Raw genomic sequence first — 24,373 nt, 5'->3', positions numbered from 1 at the left:
GAACGACACGTTACAACGCCACAGCCTTACACGCGTCAAACTAAGACCACATTTACTTTCGTCACAGCCACTTTGTGAACTCTCATCACTTTTCGTTTAGATCGCATTTATCACAAGCCACTCTGTGAACTCTCATCACAAGCTCCTTGCATGCTTCACGCTCAAAATCCCACCTTTTGTCTACGACCATACCAAGCGCTGCAGCCAGACTTTGCCGGATGGGAGAACCAGCTCCAGTTCACTAGGCAACTCCCGTTCTTGTTGGATGGTGCATGCGAAGCAAACCCTGGGAAGCCTTCCACCGTCAAGCTCATATGCCAAGTAGCTACCAAGTGCATTCCCAACCGCCTTCAAAACTTTGGGATGCAAGCAATCCGTCGGCAGGAGGGGCAATCCCACCCAAACAGCTGCTTTGATATTCCCAACCTCGTTGGGGTTGAAGTCTTGCTGGAAAGGCTGGAAGAGGATCACGCGATCTTCATACTGCGCAAACCGCTTCTCCAGCAACTTCTGAACATCCAGCGAGTTTGCGAATGCCAGCTCGAAGAAACCGTTTGCCAGGAAACGAGCACCAACATACGAGTGCACGTTCCAGCTCGTACAGGCCAGGTTTTTGAGGACCTCCTCAGTGATGACGTCTCCGCTGCATGAGCCCAGCACCAGATGATCTTCCAATCCTCGCTTGAAGAGTTGCAGTTTCATGTCTCGCAAATCGACCCTCCGCACATGACCAGGATCGTAGCCGTTTGCATCCTTTGCCAGCTTCTGATATTCTACATCTTCATCTATACTGGTTTCGTCTATGAATCCTGCTAACCAGTCTAGGAAATTGTTGAATGAAGGAAAGGAGGTACTGTGCTGGTTGGTTGTAGATCTCGTTTTTGAACTACTCGGATCCAAGACAGTAGCAGATTCATGTTGGTCGGTATTCGTCTCTGAAGTGTTCTCAGCTGCTTTCCCAGTTTCTGGCTTCTGCTTTATCGGTTCTTTGTCTGCTTCGTGCTCATGCCCCATTTCCGCTTCATTCAGAGCAGATATGATCTGAACGTTGGCTCTGATGAGATTAACGTTTCTGGTTTTCAACAAGCCGAACACCTCGTCCGTCAGGGTTATGAAGTCGCAGTCCGTGAGGTCCATTTTTCGGAGCTGTGGTGCTGCAGCCAAAACCTTGGGCAGTTCTCGAATGGGAATTCCTTGCATAGATATCTCTTCCAAGCTGATGAAGTAGTCACCGCTTAAATCAACCCATGGTAACGCTCTCAGTTGCATGCATTGCTTCAAATCCAGCTTCTTCAGCCTTGGAAGCAGTCCTATACTCGCAGGTAAGCTAGATATTTGCGTGTTGTTCAAAACCAGCTCCTCCAAGTATGAAAAATATCTCAACGCTTCCTCGTCAGGGAGCTCTTTCAATCCGGCACAGCCACCCAGGTTCAAGTGGACAAGGTTGGGCAGCGCCTTGGGATGTATATCCAAGTGTTGCAGGCGCGCACAAAACGGCAGTTTGAGCATACGAAGACGAGGAAGCGCCCCTGGTTGCAATTCTGGAAATGCTTCTAGTCTTCTGCATCCCGTCATGAAAAGCTCTTGTAACGAAGGAAATGCACCTGAACTTCCGAAAGCCTCTGGTAGAGATTGCAAGGACAAGCAGCCTTCAAGATCCAGCTTTTGAAGCCATTGTAGTTCCTGCAGATCTGAAGGAAGTTGCGACAACGACGTGCAGCCACGAAGGTCGAGAGCAAGCAGTCCCAAGAAGGACTTGGCGAGATAGTCCGGTAGCTTCTGGAGTAATCTGCAAGTGTTGACATCGAGAACCTCTAGAGCGGCCAGAGACTGGAGCTCGTCTGGAATGACTGAAAGTTGTTCGAAGTAAAGGCTGAGATGTACCAGCCTGGTTGAAGAGATAGCAGGGAAGCGTTCTGTAGTTCGGCTGCTGATCCATAACCTGGTCAACATTTGCAAGGCTGCTAGATTCTTTAGGCCTTGTATTGGAAGTTCAGATGTTACACAGCTGCAAGGACTGTGCCGGTTTTGGTCCCAAATATCTCCACACCCTCTTGTGTTGAGATAACGCAAGTTGACGAGATTCGATACTTTGTGCACTGGAAAGCTCTTCAATGGACAGTTTTGCATGTTCAGATGTTCCAACTTCACCAGCCTGCCCAAAGAGTCCGGCACAGATCGGATGCTGCTATAACTAATGTCGAGGACGACCAACTCTTTGAGCTTCCCAATCTCCATGGGAAGAGATATTAAGCCCGTCCTGCTCAGGTCCAGTACACGGAGCTTTTTAAAGCTCCACAGAAACCGTCCGGTAAGATGTTTCAGCTGAATGTTGTTGCTAAGGAGTAGCACTTCCACATCCGGAGCCCGAGTTCCAAGCTTATCGACGTTCTCCACCTGATTTCCTATCAAAGAAAGCTTCTTAGCGTTGAACTTCTCTTGGCCAGTACCTTTGCATAGTCCTGCAGGAAACTCCCTTCCAGACAGAAACAGGCACGCATACTCAGTGGCCTTCTTCTGGTTTTCCAATATGTAAATCGCCATATCCCGAAGCACATCGTGTATTTTGCAACTCAAGAACTTCGTGTTCTGGCTATATGTCCAACCTACTTCCAGATCCACGAGTGAGCGTCCTATAAGCTGGCCCAGAATGTAATAAGCCTCAACCTGAGGATCTTCATCGTCTTTGTATCCTATCAAGCCATCACCAATCCAATACCCAATGAGCTGCTCCACCTCTATAACTGCATCCTCAGGAAAGGCTGCGAAGTAGAGAAAGCACTCTTGCAGTGCTCTGCCTCGGGCTTTGTCAATCATATCGAGTTCGTCATAGCTAAGCTTGAGTCTGTGATACACCTGGTTCTCTTGTTCCTCGTTCAAAACCTCGGCATTCTTCAACTTGCGTAATGTAGAATCCCAGTCGCCTAGCTGCTGCTTGCCTGCCATGCTTCCACCAATGACTTTGAGAGCTAAAGGCAGTCCTTTGCACTCAGAGACCACTTGCTTTACTCTTTCGGCAAGTATTGGTTCCATGTCGTGTTCTAGCTGTTGCCGGTCTTGTCCCGGAAATGCACAGCCACAGAAGAGATTCCAACTATGCTCATCCGAAAGCAGTTTCACTTCGATGACCGTTGATGGCACCTTGTCAAAGACACTGTTGTTCCGGGAAGTCAACAGAATTTTGCTGCCTGGAGCATCCACCACATCAAACCACTGCAGCACATTTCCATCCCACACATCGTCCAAGATCAACAACACTTTGCTGTTCTTCAAGCAGTTGATGAGGGTTTTCCTGCCAGCTTCCTCGGATGAAAAGAGCTGCTCCCCACGGCCGATGTGTTTGCGTAATCTACTTTGCAACCTGGCAATGTTGGGATTTCGTGCAACCGTGAGCCAATATACCTTTCCTCCAAAGTGATTGTTCACCGATAAACTGTTAGTGACAGTTTGTGTCAACAGCGTCTTTCCTGAACCTCCCTTGCCCCAAACACCAACCCATCGTCCTGTGCCATCTCGAAGGACTGCTTCAAGTCGGCTGCTCAATTCCTCCAGTCCAAACACCAGCTTCGGAATCGGCTGAAGTTCTGTAGTTGGCTCGTCGACCACGTCTAAACCAGCCGAGTGACTCGTTGCTTCATTCGTTATCTCAAAAATCGCACGATCTTTGCTATAACTCTCAGACTGTGTGCATCCACAGGTCTTTGCCGAAAGTGAAACGTATCTGTAATTGTCTTGAAGCAACCGTAGTACCTCACTGCATTGTGTGACAACCTTGGCAGACAGGGCCACGTTCCAAGTACTGGCAGCCTCGTGAAGTTCCTTTATCTTGACCAGAATACTCATGATTCTGCGCGAGAGCCTGTACCTGCAGAACGATGCACTGATCAATTGATGCGTTACTCAGAAGAAAGAAGAATGCATCTTACTTGACGAAAACGTTGAAGGAATGCACGCTCCTGCACTCGATGATCACTGCCTGCGCATCTTCTAGGCAGGCCCGAAGGCTTGCAAGCCAGGTGTCAGCAACATTCTTGAGCTGCGGATTGTTCCCAAGGCTCCCCAGTTCAGACACGACCGGCTTGACACAAGAATCCACCATTTTTGCTAATTGCATACAGTATTCCCGGCACATCACAACCTTAGCCGCTTCTACTATCGCCAGGTGCACTATCTCTGCAATGAGCGCCGAGACAAAGCCTGGATCCACCATGATTCTTGCTCGTGGCCTAAGATCTATCTCTAGGCGTCTCACCTGATCATTCGCTCCTGAGGCGAGGGCGGTCAGACCCGTGGACGAGAGTGGCGAGATGATTGACAGGATGTTCGGAATCCATCTGACCCCTCACGCAAGCGATTCAAGATTTTTTGAGGCCTTCTAAAATCAGAATATGTGACTTTGGGAGGAGCCCGATGGAAAACCGTGCTCAAGGTGTCATACAACACATCTTTCATAGATCAATTTTATGGGCATTAAATCTTTATTGTCAACCACAACCATGTGGATACGTACTCTAACTCCATAAAATATGTTTTTGTTGACATTACAACCTTGACCTTCCAACAAATTGCATTTGAATTATGTTTATATGTGAGCAAATGCGAAGATGAGTTTGGATGGCTGGAACAACTTGCGTGTTTCAGTTTCCCACAGTACAGCTCAACGGACTGATCAATTCAAAGGGTGACATGGTTTGGGGGTCGTACCCAGAACGGTCGTAATCAGTTTTTTAAGTGTTCTAAGGGGATGGATCCAATTTATTTGCAGTAGACTTACTGCCAAATGTTGAGCCTATTCAAATGGTACTGAAGTATTCATTATATATTGTTTACATGACTATGAAGCATTAGACTAAAACTTTAGAAATGCTGTTTTTTAATAAGATTGCAGTGCTCCCACCGCATTCAGGTTCCTTGCTGCTAAGGAGAACATTCTAGTGATGAGGAAATTCCAAAAGCAACACATAAAAGAAGAAAATAAGTTAAACTCACCCAATCACTGGAATCACAAGTATTCTTTCTAAATGCTGTATGCTTCAACTTGACGAGATGTTAGAATTGGTGCATTTAACACACTCAAACTTGAAATATGTGGTCTACAATTTTTTATAGTTTTTTTAAGGTTTTAATTTGAACCATTTATAAATTAAGGTTTTTTTTGGGTTAATCAAAATTGCACATTTTTATATTTTATACACTTATATTTAAAGAAAAATATGATTGTCCTTGAGGTGTGCTTCGATTTCTATTTTTAATTTAGATTTAGCCTTTGATCTCTTTTGCTTTTTTTTCTTTTTGCTTCTTTTTTCTCATCTTTATAATAAAGTAACATACTCTTTTATAGTGGCCTCCTCTTCTTTCTATTCTAGAGCAATAATTAGTGCAATTACATATGTTATGCCATTACAACTAAACAATTAAAATACATTCATGACATGTGGTGTAACTCTTTGCTTTTATTACTAATATTTAAGTTTTGGTGGAATTATTTTTGTAAGAATTTTAGAGATGATATGTACTATTAGTTAATCATTTTATAGTGATTGCCATCTATAATTCTTAGGATGATGTTCAATATCTATGTAAGTTTCCAATATATCTTCAAGGTACAACATTATAATTGAGCACCACCACTTATGCAAAATACACTTTTGGATATATTGATAATTATGACAATACTTTTTAGCAATTATGTCAATTATGCAATATAGTATTCATTTCTAAAGTTTTTTATTTAGTGCAGAGCTAAATATGTTAAAATAGATCAAATTAGGTATGTTCATTAAGATTTTGTAAAACTTATACATGCATTTGCATTAACAACCCTTCATAATCTTGTTCAATAAGTACAATGCTATTGAAATATCATCTCTCCCACTTATAATTATACATATTTTAACTCCACTTCTTGTGTGATATTTGATGAAGGTTTCTTTCCCACAATTAATAAATTTCCTGGATTCATAAGGACAAAGAATATTTATGTTTGCTACAATTTCAATCATTATTATCTATATGGATGAACTGATCTCAGTGAGATATCATATTGGCTTGGTCTTGCAAATACATTACAATAGATTATCATGAAAGTTTATTCTGCATCAATAGAATACATGTATTTTTCTCAATTTATCTCTTCGTTATGTCAACACTGTGAAGAATTTTTTTCTAAAGTTAGGGGGAGAAATCCTAAAACTATCAAAATATTGTTGATGCTCTAATGTATCTTGCAATGGCAAAATCTCACTGTTATTACCAATGTAAGTTGCTTTATGCAAAACGCAGGAAAGAAGCATGGAATTACATTTGATGGACAATTTCCCTAGCTAGGCAGCACGAAGGGCAGTGGAACAAGCTCTACACTAGAACTGTCACCACTTGCCGGGAAGCCAAAAAGGTATACTACCGCACAACAGTGGTGCTTTACGGTGGGGACCAAAGCTGGCCTTTTGCCCATAGAGACCACGGCATGGAGCCGAACTATCCTCTATCTTCACTGTTTGGACACCCAGCGAGGGGGTGGGGGTGCGTGTGCCGGTTTCCCGGCGCTCACAGCAGACCCAGCGTGAATCGAGTCTGAAAGACGCAGCAGAGTGTGTTGGTGTGCAGAAGAACTGGTTCCTACGAGGAGGAAAGCTTGCGGACTTGCCATTGAGGACTCCAAACAACTGGATCAACAACACGGGACAGGAGGGTGGCACGACGTAGTCAGATGGATGACCAGATTTGGACACAATCTCGACCACTTGCTCAAGAGCTTCAAGGAAAACACTGACCTTTAGACACAACCTTGATCGAGTGGATCAACAACAGGAAAGCCAAAACCAAGTACCACTTATACACAGGAGATCAACCCGGACGAGATGTATGGCACAACAAGAGAACAATTGCATGATACGGAACAGGGAGCCACTCGAATTAGGCACAACCAACCAAAGTTCCATGAAGTATGCACCTCTGCACTGACTGGAACACCCAACTACTAGCCGCCCCTGGACTTGCAACACCGCTAGCGGTACCTCACCAACATGGATTGCCGACGACAAACGCACGAGCACAAATCATGGAAGTCTTCATCATCAACGAACTCCAGGAGCAACGGAGCACAAGACCCTCCAGGAAACGATGCCAAGACCATGACACAGAGGAGCGGAACCTTTATCAATAACTTAGCTAACCACAAGGTCGAAGGTTCAAATGATTATAACTCACTCGCTTCCTTAGATCCCTTCTCGAGATTTTTCCACATCGCTGGCATTCGAGATGGTCAGTTGTCCTTGAGCTCCTCCTTGGCTTCGTTGATCGCGGCATAGCTGTTTCCTCCCTCATCCGGCGCGTCCTTGTCACTCGCAGTCTTCCTTGCATCTCCTGGACGGATTCTTCGCTTCCTCAATCGCGTCGTCGGGCTAGACTCTTCCGCCCGGAGCTCAACCTCACCCTGAGAAACAGGAAGGAGAAATACCGCAAATCCTTGTTCTTGCCAGCACGCCGCGTTAAGAAATTCCCCATATTTTCCTGAGCTTGCCCTCTGTAGCGAGCAATCGTCAAACTCCCGACCACCAGCATTTCCTCGTTCTGATTTGCCACATCGCGACAAGCCCATTGGCGAGGAACCAATAAAGTAACTTTCAAAAAACAAACGAAAAAACGAAGTGAAAACATAGGAACGAACGTACCATCCCACTGGTTGTACCAGATCTTCACCACATCCTTGAGATCGGCCTGCTACCAAAAGCCGCCTTTTGACCTCATATCACAAACTCCTTGTCAAGGAGCCCGCCTTTGCATCCGTTGGCATGCTTCACACCTCTCCCAAACAAGCTCACTCACCATAGATTGAATCACACCATGACAAAATAGATATATCTTTACATTGAAAGCATAAGATCGAAGACAAAAAACACGAAGAGTGCTTGGATCTGCAAAGAGAAGAGTAAATAAAAAATCCTTAGTTAGAAATCCAAATTCCACACCATATAAGATCGAACGAACTCGTTGTCACGAAACTTTCAAACGAAAGTGCTTGGAGTCTGCAACACAAACTGGTTACATGAGAGCGAAGTGAAAACTTAGAAACGAACGTACCATCTCACACTGGTTGTACCAGATCTTCAGCACGCCCTTGAGATCGCACTTCCTGCTACCAAAAGCCGCCCTGTGAACTCGCATCACAAGCTCCTTATCCAGAAGCCCGCCCTTGCTTTACGCCCCTCCCAAACATCATCGTTCCAACCTTCTTCGCCATGAATTCCAGCATCACGGAGTGGCCGGGGCAAGTCGTCTCGATGAACTTCAGCAGCTCCTCGCCACTGCAAATCCTCTCGGGAGAGTTCACCAGGAGCTCCAAGTTGACAGCCGCAGTGAGGTACGAAAGCGTGTAAGAAGCTCGCAGCCAGCACTTCTCTTCATCAGCATCGACCAGCTGGAGCTTCTTCTCCAGCGCCAGAGTGAAATCTCCAGCAGCAGTCCTGATTGAACAGACCTAGATCATAGGAACAACGTCCTCGAAACGATCCTCCACGTCCCGAAGAAGCATCTCGAGAGAGCTGTCGAACAGGCACCGCTTGCAGCGGCACGCGAATCCCAGGCCGCTTGCAAAGGCCTGCCGACGCCCGAGAGGCTGCAAGGTGTTGAAGGAGCTGAGAAAGAGCTCCTCCCCGGCCTTGATGTCCCGAGCGGCGTGAGCAAACATGGCGTCTCCAACTTGAACCAGAGAAACGTTGCTCACGCAAGAGTGCCGTAGTACCCAGTAGCAAGAGCGTTGCTCACGACCAGAAGCTCGCCAACTTTCACGTCCTTGGTCGCAAAAAGCCCAACACCACGTCCACTGTCGTCGACATCCGCAGCGATCAGGTCCACGGGCCCAACGAAATCGCTGCATTTCGGTGCCGGATCTTTCTTCTGGAAAAAACCATCGATCTCGAACTCCCCAGTCTTGCTCTGCTGGTCGCAAGCCTTGCATGCACGAAGCATGGAGCGAGGTCGGCCGACGACCAGGGAGAGAGCTCGAGCGCCTTCTCACAGCCTTCTCAAACTCTTGCAAGCCTTCCAGTGCCTGCGCCTTGCGATGCGTGCTCTTCATATGCCCACCATCGCGCTTTGTTTGAATCCACCAGAGCGTGCTCGAAGTCCTCGAGCTTCAGGAAAGCCTCGGCACGATTGGAGAGCGCCGGCAGCAAAACTTCTACCTTGAGGGCGTTCTCCGCGTCGCCAGCGATGGATCCTCGCGCCAGCGCTGCCTCACACCTCTTCACGCACTGGGAGTAAAGATCGATGGCCTTGTTCCAGTTCTTGAGGCCGAAGAAGTGATTCCCTTCGGTCTTGAGAGAGTTGGCGGCGGGGTAGTCCTTCCCTGGCGGAGAAGAAGCGCTGTCACTCGCGGGGGCATCATCGTCACCGCAAGCAAAGCTCGAGATCTCTTGAATGGACCTGGGATTGTCGACGCGAACGAAGAGAACACCGTCGGCGCCGCGCTTGAAGTACGGCCCCTTTCTTCCCAGAGGCATATTTCCTGCGCCATGCCGGATCTTCGTCGTAGATGGCAACCCTCAGCGCCAAGCTCTCGCATTCCTCCGATTCGAGCACGGTCATCACGCCCCTGACGCGGAATGGAGCGTGCCACAGATCACTCGGCCGTGATCCTCTAGATCGCGCAGTAGAATGCGCCGGAGCTGGGAGTGATCCGGGAAAGAAGCTTTCTTCTTTCGATTGCCCTTCCCAGCGAATGTCGAGGTTAGAACAGGGCGGCCAGAGCTTTCCCGGCCTGGTGGAGTGCCAAGAGCCGAGATTTGTCGAAGCAGTGCTGACAATTTTCTAGAGGATTCATGCAGGGCAGGAAACGAAGAAGCCTTGGATCGAACATACCATCGACGCCGAGAGCCAGCATGCCTCGCTCAAAACCATGCGGCGGGTCTATGGTTCAAGCGAATATACCGCTATGCTAAAGATTCTCAGTAGCTGATTTCGCACATTGTTTTAAATTTCAGATCTAGCACCGTCTTTGCGATTGTCGATTAAATACCCGCGGCCGTTTTGACATCATATGTGAAATCATCCTGCGCGGAGGTGCGGCATATGTTGATGGAGAGTAGTTTCTGTAGGATTGAACTTAGATCTAGCTGGAGAAACTCCAGAGCTAAAAAGAAGAATGAAGGTGGTGCTGTTCTGCTCGATCCGCGGAGTCCAGGAAACCATACGCGAAGAGCTTAAATTGAAGCGAAAGATCTCTCATCGCCGAAGAAAAACCTCTCCGGCTCAAACGTTAACCCATACTGTTCTAGGAGAATGGAAACCAATATTTCCGAAAACAATGCTCATTGAAATTTCAGAGAATGGAAACTTTACATTCTAAGCATCCTTCAGTAGGGAGGTGGCGAAGAATAAACCGGCGATGGAGACGAATAAACCGGCGGCGGCGTCGGGGGCTTGTACACTGGCGACGGTGACGAGTACACCGGAGGCGGTGACGATTTGTAGACTGGCGATGGCGATGAGTATACCGGCGATGGTGGTGGTGAATAAACTGGCGATGGTGGCGGCGAATAGACCGGAGACGGGGACGAATATACCGGCGATGGTGGCGATCTGTAAACTGGCGCCGGAGACGAGTACACCGGAGAAGGTGGCGACCTGTAAACTGGGGATGGAGATGAATATACAGGCGAGGGTGGCGACCTGTAAACCGGGGATGGAGAAGAATATACTGGGGATGGTGGCGACTTGTAAACTGGAGATGGCGAGGAGTATACTGGCGATGGTGATTGATACACTGGAGAGGGACTGTGATATACAGGAGATGGAGAAGCGTAAACTGGAGATGGGCTGTGATAAACCGGAGATGGAGAAGTGTAAACCGGAGGTGGGCTGTGATACACAGGCGATGGAGACGAGTAAACCGGAGGTGGGCTGTGATACACGGGTGATGGAGAGGAATAGACTGGAGGTGGACTGTGGTAAACTGGGGAAGGCGATGGCTTATAAACCGGGGATGGCGAGGAGTAGACCGGAGGAGGGCTGTGATAAACTGGAGATGGAGATGGCTTGTAAACTGGGGATGGAGATGGAGATGGCTTGTAAACCGGGGATGGAGATGGAGAGGGCTTGTAAACCGGGGATGGCGATGAATAAACTGGAGATGGTGGGGGGCTGTGATAAACTGGAGATGGCGAGGAATAAACAGGAGGGGGACTGTGATAAACTGGAGATGGTGAGGAATAAACTGGAGATGGTGGCGGGCTGTAGACTGGAGAAGGAGAAGAATAAACTGGAGATGGTGGTGGACTGTAGACTGGAGAAGGCGATGAATAAACTGGGGATGGAGGAGACTTGTATACCGGACTGGGGCTTTGATAAACCGGGGATGGCGAGGGATAAACCGGGGATGGAGTGTCGTAGTACTGCTCCACCTGGCTCTTCATTAGCTTGCGACCACCTGATCGAAGTCACCGATCAAAGGAAATCTCGCAAAGATGAAACAAAAAAGGACGATGGTTCTTCCTTACCATCAGCATTGGCGATCGAAGCGATGAGCGCCACCAAGAGGACGAGCAATCCCGCTGCTGCATTGGAAGCCATCGCGCCGGGGCCGATCGATCTAGCAACAAGGAAACAAGCGCAAAGCAATAAGCACACCTCTCGATCAAACAAAGCGAAGTGCGCTTACGCTCGGCGCCAGAAAGAAGCTCCAATCTGAGAACAAGACGAAGGCATGGCCCAAGTATTTATACGGAGTTTTCGCGCGGAGATTCGCGGCAGATTCTTCTCTCTCCCTGGCTGGACTTCATCTGGCTACCAACTTCTGAGAAGCGCCATTAAAATCGGCTCTGGAACTTCACAGAGAAATTGGAAGACTTTGGAAGCGCAAAGTTGTTTTTTTCCTTTGGATCGATGGATGGTCACAGAGGAAAAACAAAAAAAAACTAGTGAGAAGAATACAATATATAAACACGATGCATTTAACGCACGCTCGAAAGACTCCTCGTCCGCCTTTAAATTAGCTTAATTGCTGGGCTGTTATACATCAGAGGGGTGAGTGTAAGTCAGCTCAGCTCAGAGGATCTAGCGCGGGATATGCTTCGAGTCTGTTTGGAGGCCTTCATTGTCATACGTTTAGCTGAGTTTTTTCACTCTTCTCTTGTTTTTTGTCGCGCGGAATTGACTTGGAGCCACAACAGAGTTTTTACCGCTGCTGCGAGCTTCGACAAGTCGACTCCATCTTATCTCCGTTCTTTCTGATAATCACTAGGCCTTGGTCCAAACAGCTCTCGAAGCGATTGATTGATCGAAGTAAAAAAAACTTACCGGGAGCCGAGTCTCGAACAAAATCCTTGATCGCTCTCCAGAGTTCCTCTGTCCTAAAAGTGAAACGAGTGAATTCTACAGAGAAAAAAGTGAACTTTGGTGAGGAACTTCAAGTACCGAGGAAGATCTTTGTCACAAGTCTTCGTCACTTTCCGAAGATGACAAGTACAAGGTCCCGCCTCTGGATCGGTTTGTGTTCTGCTCCAGAGCTGGCAAATCATCCTCTTCATCACTAGAATTTCCGGAAGCTGGTTCTACTTGCAGGTCCTTGTTGGTCGAAGCTGGCTGAGAACAACCCTTTGGTTCAGTGAGCTGAAAGCCTTTAGGCCTGGAAAAAAAATTGGCTTTTGAGCGAGACATCCTGGCAACTTTGATCGAATCACTTACCAGCACCCGGTCTTTTGGAGTTCTTTGACGTGATCCCTGTAAAGAACCTGCGAGATTATTCCTGTCACTTTGGCATTTGCGTCGAGCAGCTTTTGGCGATCTGATTCCTCCACTAAAACGTAGTTCCCTAGAGAACAAGCAAAGAATCAAAATGCCGGTCTGGATCCTCCAAAGCTTACCTCGTTTAATCCACAGAGATTTGCTGAACTTGGCAGGAAGCAAGCACAGCGTCCTCTCGAGCTTCTCATCTTCAACCTACTGTAGCATTAGTGAGCAAATCGAGAGCGCACCTTAGATTCCAAAGTACCTCCACGAGATTAGATCCGCGCAGCGCCACAACGCGCATGATTGACAAGCCGCTCGCGCGAGGATCGACGCAGCTCCCCGAATCCAGCGCCTGCCGCATTCCCCTGCGCCGGCCGCTCATCCTCACTCAAACCCTAAAATGGGTTTAGCGATGGAGGAGAAAAAAGACGCTGCCTGTAGCAAAATGGCCGAGCTGGGTTTTGAGAGAAGCCTGGTGCTCGATGTGCTTGGGAGGCTGCTGCGAGTGAGATCCTTCTTTTTTGGATTCTTTTCGCGGTCATCGGTGGATTTCCAGGTCTACGAGGGGAGCTGGACTCACATTGAGGAGAACAACTTCGAAGTTCTTGTGATGGAGCTTGTGGATGATGGTATTCTCGTTTCTTCTTCGATCTTCCTTCGTTTCTTATCTAGTTTTTGATCCAGGAGGCAATGCAGTTGTGGAAACTGGTAATTTCATCTCATATCTTTCCTTCGTTTTCAATTTCGTTTTGGATCTATATCGATCCGCAGCTGGTCCGAGCTCGTCTCCCAGCGTCAAGAGGAAAGGCCTTGACGAGTTTCTCATTCCGTTGGGAAGGAATAACGAAGCGTTGGAGAAGAGTAACAAGCACGTTTCAGGTAAACTTTCCATTAGTCTTTTCTTTGTTCTTTTTCATTCTCTAGAACTAATGACTATATCCTGTAGCATGCGTGAAAAAATTGCGCCTGCAATGCGAAGCGGACAAGAAAAACTCGCCGAGATCGGCCGAGCCGAAAAGCTCCGGCAAGTTGGTAAAAACAGGTTTGTGTCTACGTTTTCATTTCCTCTACATTCCGATCTACTCGTTTTCCAGTCTCCTCCAGCAAGAATACACCAGGTAAATTTCTTTGGATACGTTCCTGTTTCTCGTTTCCTCAGCTCCGTGCTTGTTTCAGCAGCCGCGAGAAACTTGACATTGGGTAAGTTCCAAATGGTCTTTTCCTTTTCACTATGAAAACTTTCGCTGTTTTCGCAGGAGTTCCTAGCGTCCCGCAAGCTTTGGAAGTAATCAACACGGGAGAAAGCTCGGGTGAGTCGTTTTTCTTACACCAAAACTCGAGAACTTGCACTGACAGACGAAGCTTCTTCTCTTGTGCTCCAGTCCGATATAAAAAGAAGCAAAGGCACGATCCGAACGACATCGCGAAGGGCGCGGAGTCCGTCCCGATACCGTTCGTGCGAGCTCCAGGCGGCGACGAGAGTTTGCCGGAGGACTTCACCTACACCGCCGTGGCCGTCGCGTACGAGAAGGCCAAAATCGAAATCCGGCTGTGCAAGATCGAGCAGGACAACTGCTGCACGGCTTGCTTCGGGAACTGCCTCAAGAAGAAGTGGCCGTGCCACTGCGCGCGAGAGACCGGCGGCGAGTTTGCGTACAACGAGGATGGCTGCGTCAAAAAGGAGCTTTTGAGGCAGGCCGTCCGGGAGACCCAGGGTGACGAGGCGTGCCGGAGAGTTACGTGCGAGAAAGAGTGTCCCATGGAGGTGGCGCGGGGCTCGACCGAGAAATGCCGAGGACACATCGTTCGCCGGTTCATCAAGGAGTGCTGGGTCAAGTGTACGTGCCACAAGAAGCTCTGTGGGAATCGAATCGTTCAGCAAGGAGTGAGATACAAGCTCGAGGTACCCTTCAGTTTTGGTTCTACGTGAACTTTGTTTCGGTTCTAAGTGAACTTTGTTGTTCTTCGCAGGTGTTTTGGACTCCAACTGGAAAAGGATGGGGAGTGAGGACCACGGAAGATCTTCCCATGGGAGCGTTCGTCTGCGAGTATATTGGGGAGATACTCACGAACACGGAGCTGGACGAAAGGAACGAGGAGCGTTTTCTCAAGCAATCCAGGCATTTCTATCCAATCTATCTCGATTCCGACGTTTGCACCGAGCGGATTCTGGAAGACGACCACCTCTTGTGCCTCGACTGCACACACTATGGAAACGTTGCCAGGTTTATCAATCACAGGTACTGTCGTCTCTCGTTTCTTTCCAGCGCTCGATCTTTCGTATCAACGTTGTTTCCTCCAGGTGTGGAGATGCCAATCTCATCGACATTCCTGTCGAAATCGAGTGTCCCGATCGACACTTCTACCACGTAAGTTTTTCAATCTCTTTTCGGTTTTCTCTTCGAGATTCTTTGCTCAGACTTGATCTTTAGATTGCGCTCTTCACCAAGCACGCTGTGAGTGCCATGGAAGAACTTACATGGGTGAGTGAGAAACAAAAAAGGAGAGAACTATCTTAACTTCTTTTAAACAGGACTATCAGCTCGACTTTGCGGACGAAAACCACCCCATCAAAGCTTTCAGGTGCAAGTGTGGCAGTCGAGAATGTAAAGACACTAGGGAGTAGAATATTCTTGCCCAATAAGAGAGTGCTGACGTGGCGGGCGCCGGCGCCACTAGGCTCTAGTGGCTCGCGCCCGCCATTGAATCAGCGTGCTTTTTGGAGCTAGTCAAACGCTTTTTTAAAGGGCCGTTGATCCTTCCACGGAATTTCATCCACGGTCGGAAGCTTCGACCTCTTTGAATCGCCATGGCCACATTCCGGAATGGAACCTCGTCGCGCGGATCGACGGCGCAGAGGACCGGTGTGCAAGGGGAGAGTTTTAAAATGGGTGCCGTGCGTTGTTCGCGCTCAAGGAAATTTCTTTAATCGATGGATTTCATATAAATAGGGCCGCGCCATCCCTTTGCTTAAGAGTGGGCGGAAGAAGAGAGAAGGCGCCGAGTCTAGCGCCTAGGGTTTGAGCGAGCGATCGCAGCTGGGAGATGGCGTCTGTGCAGCTGTGCGCTGGAATCAGGTACCTTGATCGAGCGTTCCGGTGGTCTCGGGATTGCTGATCCCTTTATCTTGGCAGATCGTCTCACTCTCCCATGGATTTTGGAGCTCCCTGCTTGCGAGGGGCCAGCTTCTCGGCGTATTTCGCTCCCGGCTTGTCGAGTTTTCGATCGGTGGATGCCTCTTTGGCGCTGTGTCAAGCCTCGAATCGCTTCCTTACAATCAAGGCTGCCGCAAATGGGAGGATTTCCTCACACCAGAATGGCCGCCATTCAAGAACACGTCTGGATGGAAGCTCGACGAAATATTTCGACTTCTTGGTGATTGGGAGCGGTGTTGCTGGCCTTCGGTATGCGTTGGACGTTGCGAAGTTTGGATCGGTGGCTATCATCACCAAGTCGGAGCCACAGGAGAGCAATACGAGATATGCCCAAGGGGGAGTCAGTGCTGTTCTAGACCCGTCCGATTCAGTGGAGAATCATATGAGAGATACAATCGTGGCTGGGGCCTTTCTTTGTGACGAAGAAACAGTGGAGGTAAGTTCATCTTAGTTGTCAATCAGCGTTTTGGTAGACACGTCGTTTCTACGAATGACAGGTAGTGTGCAGGGAGGGCCCCGAGCGTGTAAAAGAGCTCATGGCCTTTGGAGCTTCTTTTGATCATAGCGAAGATGGCCAGCTCCATCTTGCAAGAGAAGGTGGCCACTCCCATCACCGGATAGTTCACACCGCTGATATGACTGGGAGGGAGATTGAGCGTGCGTTGCTCACCGCTGTCAAAAACAATGCCTCCATCTCAATCTTTGAGCATCATTTTGCTCTGGACCTTCTCACACACGAGGTTTGTTGGTCAACTATTTCTTTGTACTGTGACTGAGACAACTTTACAGGATGGCAACACAATCACGTGTCACGGCTTGGATACTTTGAATGTCAGAACCAAAGAGGTGAGGAGTCTAGCGAGTTCTTTCATCCAAAGCTGATCACGCTCTGTTCAGGTGGTTCGATTTATTTCAGCTGTGACTCTGCTGGCTACTGGAGGGGCGGGTCACATTTATCCTAGTACTACCAATCCACTGGTAATCTAAATGCTGTACTCTTCACAACTTACGCGTTCTATGTCGCAGGTTGCAACCGGTGATGGAGTCGCTATGGGGCATCGTGCGCAGGCAGTGATTTCTAACATGGAGTATGTTTTTCTTCTTTGTCCTCAAATGTTCTCTAACCAGTCAAATCGCAGATTCGTGCAGTTCCATCCAACCGCCTTGGCTGACGACGGTCTACCGATCAAGCCAAAGTCACGTGAGAATGCTTTTCTCATCACCGAAGCTGTCCGAGGTGCAGGAGGAAAGCTCTTTAACATGGCCAGGGAAAGATTCATGCCTCTGTATGACGCCCGAGGGGAGTTGGCCCCGAGGGATGTGGTGGCTCGGAGCATCGACGATCAACTCAAGAAGAACAACGAGAAATTTGTCTACCTCGACATCAGCCACAAGCCTGCGGGCGAGGTTCTCGGCCACTTTCCAAACATCGCGCGGGAATGCTTGAAGTGTGGACTAGACATCACAAAGGAACCAATACCAGTCGTACCAGCCGCGCACTATATGTGCGGTGGAATCCAAACAGGATTGTCCGGTCAGACCTCCATAGAAGGATTGTACGCAGCAGGCGAGGTTACATGCACGGGCTTGCACGGGGCCAACAGGCTAGCAAGCAACTCTCTGCTGGAAGCGCTTGTGTTCGCTCAACGAGCCGTCAACCCGTCAAATGATCACTTTCAACGGGTACAGGGATCATACAGGGCAGTGGACGAGGCTCGTGAATGGACCCGTCCGCTGGAGTCGACAGCTATCCTCGAAGACAGTCAGTTGGAAGAGATCAGAAAGTTCACGGCCGTTCAGAGAAAGTCGCTGCAGCAGATAATGTGGAACTTCGTAGGCATAGTGAGGTCCACGGAACGGCTGGAGATCGCACAGCGACGGCTGGAAGAGCTAGAAACTTCATGGCAGGACCATTTATTCAGGCACGGGTGGAAGCCAAATATGGTGGACCTGGAGGTCTGTGAGATGCGGAACTTGATATGTGTCGCTCGCGTCGTTGTTAGAAGTGCACTGTCAAGACGTGAGAGTCGGGGCCTACATTACACCACCGATTATCCAGACTTGGTGGAGAGCAGGAGGCTACCTACGGTCTTAATCCCGGCGTACTGGAACTCTGGGCTGGTACACAGATTGAGTACGGGCTCTGTGTCTTCGAGAGCAGTAAAGACAACGCAAGAGTTCCAGCCGAAAACACCTGTTCAGGCTTGAAACTCTCTGGAAGGTCGTCAGTTACAGCAAGATGTGATACTTATTGCCGCGGGATGGGAAATAAGTGGTATGTCTGTCTGTAGATATTGACAATCAATTTGTTTTTGACACTGAGTTTCTATTCCAGGAGAAACTTTTGTCAATCACGATAATTCATTGTTGTGTCAATCATCTGAATGAGCAAGAACACAAAGCAAGCAAGGTGCTATCAAGTCTCCCTCCAGGAGAATTTATGTAGATGGAATACACTGGAAGCTACAAATGGTCTGAAAATTGTGGTATTTTACTCCCTGCGACTAGCTGCGAGCTCTAGAGTTGCGATCAACTCCTCGGTGCTGGTATTGCTCGAGCTGAGCTGAATTAACGAAAAGAAAAATAGAGGTACGAAATCATATTCTCGATCAATATTACCTCAACAGTGAAGAAGAGAATGGCATGGCTTCCTAGAGTTGCAATGTTCGACTGGATCACCTGCGCTTGGCAGCTCTCGAGGGTCGCCAGAATTCGTAAGGCAAGTCCTGGACTTCGCATGCAAACCATCTTGATTATCGCTTGTCCTCCTATTGACTGTAGCTCAATGTCTGCAGGCTTCACCTGAACGCAAACTTCTTAAGCACGGCGTTAGTGATCGAGACGGAAGTAAATGCTTACGCTCAGGTTCTCTCCTTGATCTGCGTTTGACGACGTTGCTATTCTCCTCTCGGGATTTGCTTCTGCTGGCAGTGCTCGTCTCTTGTGACGGTGGGAAGTCTTGCTGTTGGCCGTCGACTGCAGCTCCTTGAGCTTCTTCTCCAGCTCAAGAACGTAGTTGATTGTCTCGCCAACGATGGACGCCTTGTCTTTCTGAGACGCGGGTAAAGCAACTGAGTAGATGTTCGTTAGAGAATAATTAGCTCACGGCTTTACCTTGGTTGACTTTGGCAGCAACGCTTTGAGCGCCGTGAACTTCTCGTTCATCTCCTCGCGCCGCTGCCTCTCGGCCAGGATGTGGTTCTCCCTCTGGAATTGCGTCCGGTGGGGCGTCTTCTCCGACCTCATGAGCTCGGCTTGGCACAGGGCCTGGTAAGCCAGCATCTCCTGCTTCGCCTGGGCCTCGTTGATCGAGCCAAAGGGAGCGGCCTGCTCGTCTCCAAACTGGAGCTGTGGTTGCAAGAGCTGGTGTTGGTGGTGGGAACCGGGAGTGAAGATGCCGCTGCCGCTGCCCCCGTTTGGAACCGGCAGGAGCTCCTGGAACTCGTTCTTGAACGGCATTTGGTTGCAGCTCCGAAGATCATCGTCGACAACAGAGACGGTGGCCGGGGATTCCCAGTACCTGTCCGACTTGGTGGGATCGAAGCCTCCTCCCTCGTCCTGCTGATAGACGGGAGGAAACGACGAGCTGGGTAACATCGTGAATTTCTTTCTTCTCTCTCTCTCTCCTTTCTCTCTAATCTTTTCCTCTTTCTCTCTTCTTTTTTTTGCTATAGAGCCGGCTCTGGATCCACAGGATCGTCCTCCGCGTCCATAGCCAAGGCCCACGAAGAACAGAAAGAGACGGGCCCGACACGAGCGGGTTATTTTGAATGGGGAATGATTCGGGCGCATATTCGCGGGGATTTTATGCGCGAAGACACGGGGACGACGACTGCACACGTCGTGCTGACGTCCCCATCTCCATGCAACTTTACCTCGTGACGACATTTTACTCCACTCTTCCGGTATGTGGCTTGTTTCCATTTGCTCGCTCAAATCCAGCAGGAATGTCCGCTTCTCCGATTTAGCTGTGCTCTTGGCTTGTGCAGATTTCAATAAGCTCGAAGCAGCAGTTTTTGTTATCCAAAACGAACAAAAGTGAAAAGAGATGATAAGCGAGCGGCATGACGAAAGAGGAGATAGGTACGAAACTTTTTACGTACGTAAATCCAGTACCTCGTCACGCCTTTGTTCCCTGTTCCAGCCCCGCGGCGCTTTCAACGACCATCTTTCGCCCGCCACACGGGCCTTGACAGAAAACGTCGATGATTTGGGGCGGCGGAGCTGGAACTGGAGCTGTAGCTGGAGCCGGGGCTGAGACGAGCGACGGAGAAGTCGGGCTCGTAGCTGGAGGTATGATCGACGAAGAACCCGGGCCTGTAGACAGCAGTGACGACGAATCGCTCGAAGTGGACGACAGGCTTTTGATAGCGGCATCGGAGATATCAGAACTTCCAAAGCTTCCGCTGCTGGATTCGCCACCACCACCACCACCCCCGATCAACCCGTGCTCCGCCTCGCCATCCTCGTCCTCGTCATACTTGAGCTGCAAGATGAGCCTGCCTTTCGTCCGGATGGGCCGGAACATGAGCTGCTTGGGGACCTTGAGCTCCTGGAGCACGAACCGGCCGTGACTCCTGATCGGGTGAAGCGCCACCAGCGGCATCTGGCACGGGAACTGCGACGGCCCCTTCCTCGCCAGCGATGGCAGCGGTGGAGGAAAGATCCTCACGACCCGTCGGCACTCCTCTTCCTCGTCGTCCTCCTCCACCTCCAGAGATGATGTTCCAGCAGCACCGCCGCTACTACTTTCCACTGCTCTTCTCCGCAAGAAGCTCGAGTGGTGGTGGTGGTGGTAGACGCTCGGCGAGGAAGAAGTTCCCGTGAGTTTATCCTTGGCCTTTGTGTTATATGATCCCAGTGACTCCACGACTAGTCCTGTTCTATCCTCGTCCCCCCCTCGCTTTTTTACAAGCACGTCCTTTTCACTCGACCTACTTGCGGGCTTTAAACCACCAAAGCTTTCCACAAGGCTGGCTGCATTGACCGGCGGCGTGAAAATTTTCATGCTCTCTGGAAGAGGCTCCAAAGGCATAGCGTTAGCGATACCCACTCTCTTCCCTCCAACTAGGACTGCGCTAACTCTTCCTCTCCGAAATAAATAGAAAGAGCCATCTCTTCGTCTCCTCCCAGCGCGATCTATCCCCCCTCGAGAGAAAATCACTGCGATCTATCTCTCTCCCTCCTTTCTTGCTTCCCTCACTCAACAAAGAGCTGCGACACTCACCGGCTCGATCGGCGACGGAAAGATCGCTCCTTCTCCATTGAAATCCCAGGCGCCCGACCCACATTCCTCGCGGCGCTCGCAATCTGGCACAAGAAGTCGATATTTCAGGATTGCGGGATTGCGATCCATGCACGGCGGCCACACGAAGAAAGATTCAAGCAAGAAGAAGGAAAAAAGGCAAGCAAGGAAGAACACAACTGGCTGTGACCGCTGGAATTGGCGAATCACGACACACCACCAGTCAATGCAAGATTCTTTTGGCCTCGAGCGAGCGCATACCGTCATTGCTCGCTGGCCGCCGCGCTAATACCTAACGCCAGCAATTGATCCGCTCGAGTGCGATCCCGCGATGGATCGATCGAGCAATCCGGCGCCTCGGGAAAAATCTCCACGATTCACGCAAAGAAGGGCACTTGGTTGTCTGGAAAGGAAACTGTGAGCCCTTGGATACGTTGGCCGCGTTTAGATGCAGCAAACGGCTGCGGCGCTGCCACGTACCACGTCACAAAGCCTATATGATGAAAAGAATTCGGAGCTTACTATAGAATTCCGTTGTAGTCTAGTCGGTCAGGATACTCGGCTCTCACCCGAGAGACCCGGGTTCAATTCCCGGCAACGGAACTTTTGCTAAGTTGTTTAAGTTTAATTATTTTTTCTTAAACTCCCAATGCCGCCCGCCACTACACGATCCCATAAGCTCCCAATTCGGCGGGCCTCAACGAGCAAAACTTGCTTTTAGATTATTATTTATTATTATTTGATTGATACTAACATAAGTATGCTTTGTTTCTAGTTAATAGTAAAAAGCACAAGAACAATTTCCAACACAATTACAAACAGCATATGGATCAAGACAATAATATGGAGAGCATTCACAACCCACTCTTAAAGGATGTAAAACTCCACCTTACACCCTAGGAGCTTGCTTGCTGGAACAATACTTGGGATTGCATCTCTAGACCTCGCAACAAGAGAAAAAAGCACTATATTATATTGAAGTTATGAGGAAACAAAGATTTTCACATTGCTAAATACTGGCATTGTTTTTTGTGTAACTTTAATTTGTTTTATTTTGTGCTTTATGCCTTTAACTATAATCTAAGGCTCTCCACACATAAATTTCCACAGGGGTCGACGTGGAGAGCGGCCTCTACTCGAAACTCTTCCTTGACAACAGTGCTGTGAATGCCTTAGAGAAATGCCCGGACATGCCTGATGTGCCACAACATCGTGTCGTGGAATTCCTTGACGATGGCGTACGTGGGATTTCCAGCGGGAGGGGTGCTAGGTAATCGCTAGAACCTTTTTCGCGGCTCTCATGAGAATTCCAAGAACAAGGAACACAAGAGCTATATCCTAGAGGAGGGAATGGAATCCATGCACGAGCTAAGATCACGGGCTCAAAGGTCACTGAATAGCTCCTACCTTTGTGGGGAATGCTTTGGTGAATTTGTATGCCAAGTGTGGAAGCAGCAAATCTCTCTTCGTTCAAGAGCTACTTCTTCTTTTTGTCTTTCTTGGTCTCCTTTCTTCTCACTTTCTCGTCAGCGTATCGGATGCCTTTGCCTTTGTATGGCTCGGGCTTTCGCTTGGATCGAACGAGCGCCGCAAAGTTTCCGAGGAGCACATTGTCGCGCCCCGAGACTGTGATCTTGGTGTTCTCCTCCACCACCGCCGTGATCCCGTCGGGGATGGCCACCACCTCGGGCATCTTGAAGCCGATGTTGAGCAGCAGCTTGTTTCCCTGCACCACCGCTCGGTAGCCAACTCCGACCATGATCAGCTTCTTCTCGAATCCCTGTGAAACTCCCACCACCATGTTGCTCAGCAGCTGCCTGGAGAAATCAAAGAGAGAAAAATCAGAGATCGATGGGCAAACGAAACACGAAATGAAAAAAACTGAAAAACAAGGAAACCAAACTCTGAGAAACCACAACTCAAAACTACGAGAGAGAGAAAGTAATGCAAACTGAAACAAACCAAACTAGAAGAAGAAAGGAAAAGAATGAGAATGTCGAGCTTACCGTGACAGACCGTGCATGGCTCGAGATTTTTTCGTCTCCATCACTCTCTTGAGGATGAGAGTATCGTTCTCCAGCGTGATGCGAACCTCGTCTCGGAACGTCCACGACAAGCTCCCCAGCGGACCCGTGACTTCCACCAGCTGTCCATCGATTTTCACAGTGACTCCCTTTGGAACAGGCACTGGCTTCCTTCCGATCTTGGACTCCTTCTCCAGGATCAGCGGATACTCTCGCTTGCCACCGAGGATAGCTTGCCGAAGCCCACTGCGATCCTAGAAAACATCTCCATCAGATTTTTCCTGGAGCGATCAAAGTGTTTCGTCTTTCACCTCTTTCGCAGGTAGCGCAAGCCCAGCTTGTTCATCAGCTTCTTCCCTTCCAGCAGGCTGCAAAAATCCTCCACAAGGGCGCGGAGGGTCCAGTTCGTGGAGGAGTGAAACATTGCGCTGGCGAAGACGAGCTCCGGCGATCTGCCATCCTCTGCTGGGGCTGCTGAAGATTCTTCCGATTTACCTGGCATTTCAATCGCGTCTGTGGGCGCAGTGCACATTGGGCGCACTGGGAACGCGTGCCGCGCCCATAATCTCCTGCGCAAGCACGCGCGCAACGCCATAGCCATAAACCCTAAAACCCGAGGGTTTTATCATTTGTATTTGTATTTTGTTTTGTTTTCGTTAATTAAAATTTAAACATGACCTAAGCTAAGTAGGGCAAAACCTAGGGCAATGCACTTATCCCACTTGCCCAAGCGTAAGCGCACTTTATCTATTTAAATAGTGTGGTGAATAAACACCTGTTAACTTGTTGGGTTGTAGAGTATGCATCTGATGACCCGTCTGTGTGTCTCGAAGTATAAGTCATATTCCGATCCAATAAGTGTTTTGTATACTTTTGTTCGAGAGCTGCTTATTTCCGCGATTTGCGAGCCTTGCGCAGGGATTTAGTGACCCATCGTTTCACAACTTCCTCTTCTTGACAAAAGCAAGCAATCCAGTTGTCCAGAGTAAGAAATCCCGGAGTAAGAAAACCATGGCGCTGTCAGAATATCTCAATTGCCAATCCCGAGCTCCCTGCAAGAAAACCTTTCATATCATGAATGATAACGCCTCCTTATCTCCTCCTTGCTCTTGGCACGCATTGCAACTCAAGGTTTTGATGATCCAAAGGTGTACATTTTATACATGGGCGCCGTGCATGTATCGCTTCTGCAAGGTACGAGAAAACTCTCCAGTTGAGAG

The 24,373-nt window shown here is 48.9% G+C and overlaps 7 protein-coding genes and 1 non-coding gene across 17 annotated transcripts; 4 read left to right on the top strand and 4 right to left on the bottom strand.

The window, feature by feature from the left end:
- Window positions 1-73: 73 nt before the first annotated feature.
- On the bottom strand, window positions 74-4,435 carry LOC112349200 (probable disease resistance protein At4g27220). 5 transcript variants are annotated; one of them, XM_024683168.1, is made up of 3 exons: window positions 3,927-4,435; window positions 2,451-3,880; window positions 74-2,405 (listed from the first exon to the last, which is right to left on the bottom strand). In XM_024683168.1, exons 1-3 carry the CDS (start codon window positions 4,208-4,210, stop codon window positions 181-183), a joined length of 3,939 nt encoding a protein of 1,312 aa, XP_024538936.1. In that variant the 5' UTR covers window positions 4,211-4,435; the 3' UTR covers window positions 74-180. The 5 variants fall into 5 exon arrangements, with proteins under 5 accessions (XP_024538936.1, XP_024538937.1, XP_024538932.1 ...); XM_024683169.1 differs by having other exon boundaries at window positions 74-3,880; window positions 3,927-4,197; window positions 4,253-4,435; XM_024683164.1 differs by having other exon boundaries at window positions 74-3,880.
- A 5,891-nt stretch (window positions 4,436-10,326) lies between these two features.
- Window positions 10,327-11,571, bottom strand: LOC9653300 (extensin-2). The gene is made up of 2 exons (XM_002978049.2): window positions 11,499-11,571; window positions 10,327-11,428 (listed from the first exon to the last, which is right to left on the bottom strand). Exons 1-2 carry the CDS (start codon window positions 11,569-11,571, stop codon window positions 10,356-10,358), a joined length of 1,146 nt encoding a protein of 381 aa, XP_002978095.2. The 3' UTR covers window positions 10,327-10,355.
- Window positions 11,572-11,946: 375 nt separating this feature from the next.
- LOC112349187 (probable RNA-binding protein EIF1AD) lies at window positions 11,947-13,151 on the bottom strand. Of its 3 annotated transcripts, none has more exons than XR_002993310.1 (6): window positions 12,992-13,151; window positions 12,864-12,939; window positions 12,685-12,811; window positions 12,415-12,625; window positions 12,298-12,350; window positions 11,947-12,006 (listed from the first exon to the last, which is right to left on the bottom strand). XR_002993310.1 is itself a non-coding variant. In XM_024683119.1 (5 exons), exons 1-4 carry the CDS (start codon window positions 13,109-13,111, stop codon window positions 12,430-12,432), a joined length of 519 nt encoding a protein of 172 aa, XP_024538887.1. In that variant the 5' UTR covers window positions 13,112-13,151; the 3' UTR covers window positions 11,951-12,350; window positions 12,415-12,429. The 3 variants fall into 3 exon arrangements, 1 of the variants encoding a protein (XP_024538887.1); XR_002993311.1 differs by having other exon boundaries at window positions 12,298-12,345; XM_024683119.1 differs by having other exon boundaries at window positions 11,951-12,350.
- On the top strand, window positions 13,130-15,539 carry LOC9653299 (histone-lysine N-methyltransferase SUVR4). Of its 3 annotated transcripts, XM_024683117.1 has the most exons (13): window positions 13,137-13,234; window positions 13,286-13,358; window positions 13,414-13,437; window positions 13,501-13,608; window positions 13,676-13,771; window positions 13,824-13,847; window positions 13,906-13,929; window positions 13,986-14,039; window positions 14,112-14,632; window positions 14,701-14,969; window positions 15,032-15,098; window positions 15,162-15,212; window positions 15,263-15,539. In XM_024683117.1, the coding sequence occupies exons 1-13, from the start codon at window positions 13,142-13,144 to the stop codon at window positions 15,353-15,355; spliced, it is 1,497 nt and encodes a 498-aa protein (XP_024538885.1). In that variant the 5' UTR covers window positions 13,137-13,141; the 3' UTR covers window positions 15,356-15,539. The 3 variants fall into 3 exon arrangements, with proteins under 3 accessions (XP_024538886.1, XP_024538885.1, XP_024538884.1); XM_024683118.1 differs by having other exon boundaries at window positions 13,130-13,358; XM_024683116.1 differs by having other exon boundaries at window positions 13,137-13,358; window positions 13,909-13,929.
- A 187-nt stretch (window positions 15,540-15,726) lies between these two features.
- Window positions 15,727-18,497, top strand: LOC9653071 (L-aspartate oxidase, chloroplastic). 2 transcript variants are annotated; one of them, XR_002993309.1, is made up of 8 exons: window positions 15,727-15,806; window positions 15,864-16,320; window positions 16,382-16,624; window positions 16,674-16,730; window positions 16,782-16,862; window positions 16,911-16,972; window positions 17,024-18,159; window positions 18,220-18,497. XR_002993309.1 is itself a non-coding variant. In XM_024683114.1 (7 exons), exons 1-7 carry the CDS (start codon window positions 15,775-15,777, stop codon window positions 18,090-18,092), a joined length of 2,001 nt encoding a protein of 666 aa, XP_024538882.1. In that variant the 5' UTR covers window positions 15,727-15,774; the 3' UTR covers window positions 18,093-18,497. The 2 variants fall into 2 exon arrangements, 1 of the variants encoding a protein (XP_024538882.1); XM_024683114.1 differs by having other exon boundaries at window positions 17,024-18,497.
- Window positions 18,146-20,770, top strand: LOC112349145. Its single transcript, XM_024682953.1, has 6 exons — window positions 18,146-18,159; window positions 18,680-18,749; window positions 19,017-19,474; window positions 19,559-19,789; window positions 19,874-19,967; window positions 20,029-20,770. The coding sequence occupies exons 1-4, from the start codon at window positions 18,146-18,148 to the stop codon at window positions 19,764-19,766; spliced, it is 750 nt and encodes a 249-aa protein (XP_024538721.1). The 3' UTR covers window positions 19,767-19,789; window positions 19,874-19,967; window positions 20,029-20,770.
- Window positions 20,771-21,659: 889 nt separating this feature from the next.
- On the top strand, window positions 21,660-21,732 carry TRNAE-CUC. The gene has a single exon. It is a non-coding gene; the product is annotated as a tRNA-Glu (tRNA).
- A 671-nt stretch (window positions 21,733-22,403) lies between these two features.
- Window positions 22,404-23,748, bottom strand: LOC9653068 (50S ribosomal protein L6). Its single transcript, XM_002978046.2, has 3 exons — window positions 23,465-23,748; window positions 23,136-23,399; window positions 22,404-22,946 (listed from the first exon to the last, which is right to left on the bottom strand). The coding sequence occupies exons 1-3, from the start codon at window positions 23,746-23,748 to the stop codon at window positions 22,607-22,609; spliced, it is 888 nt and encodes a 295-aa protein (XP_002978092.2). The 3' UTR covers window positions 22,404-22,606.
- Between the last annotated feature and the right edge of the window lie 625 nt (window positions 23,749-24,373).

The sequence above is a fragment of the Selaginella moellendorffii genome, unplaced genomic scaffold, assembly GCF_000143415.4.
Source record: "Selaginella moellendorffii unplaced genomic scaffold, v1.0 SELMOscaffold_36, whole genome shotgun sequence".
In the NCBI taxonomy this organism is placed as follows: domain Eukaryota; kingdom Viridiplantae; phylum Streptophyta; class Lycopodiopsida; order Selaginellales; family Selaginellaceae; genus Selaginella; species Selaginella moellendorffii.
The sequence above is the reverse complement of the archived record's forward strand: the minus strand, read 5'-3'. Positions and strand labels throughout refer to the sequence as shown.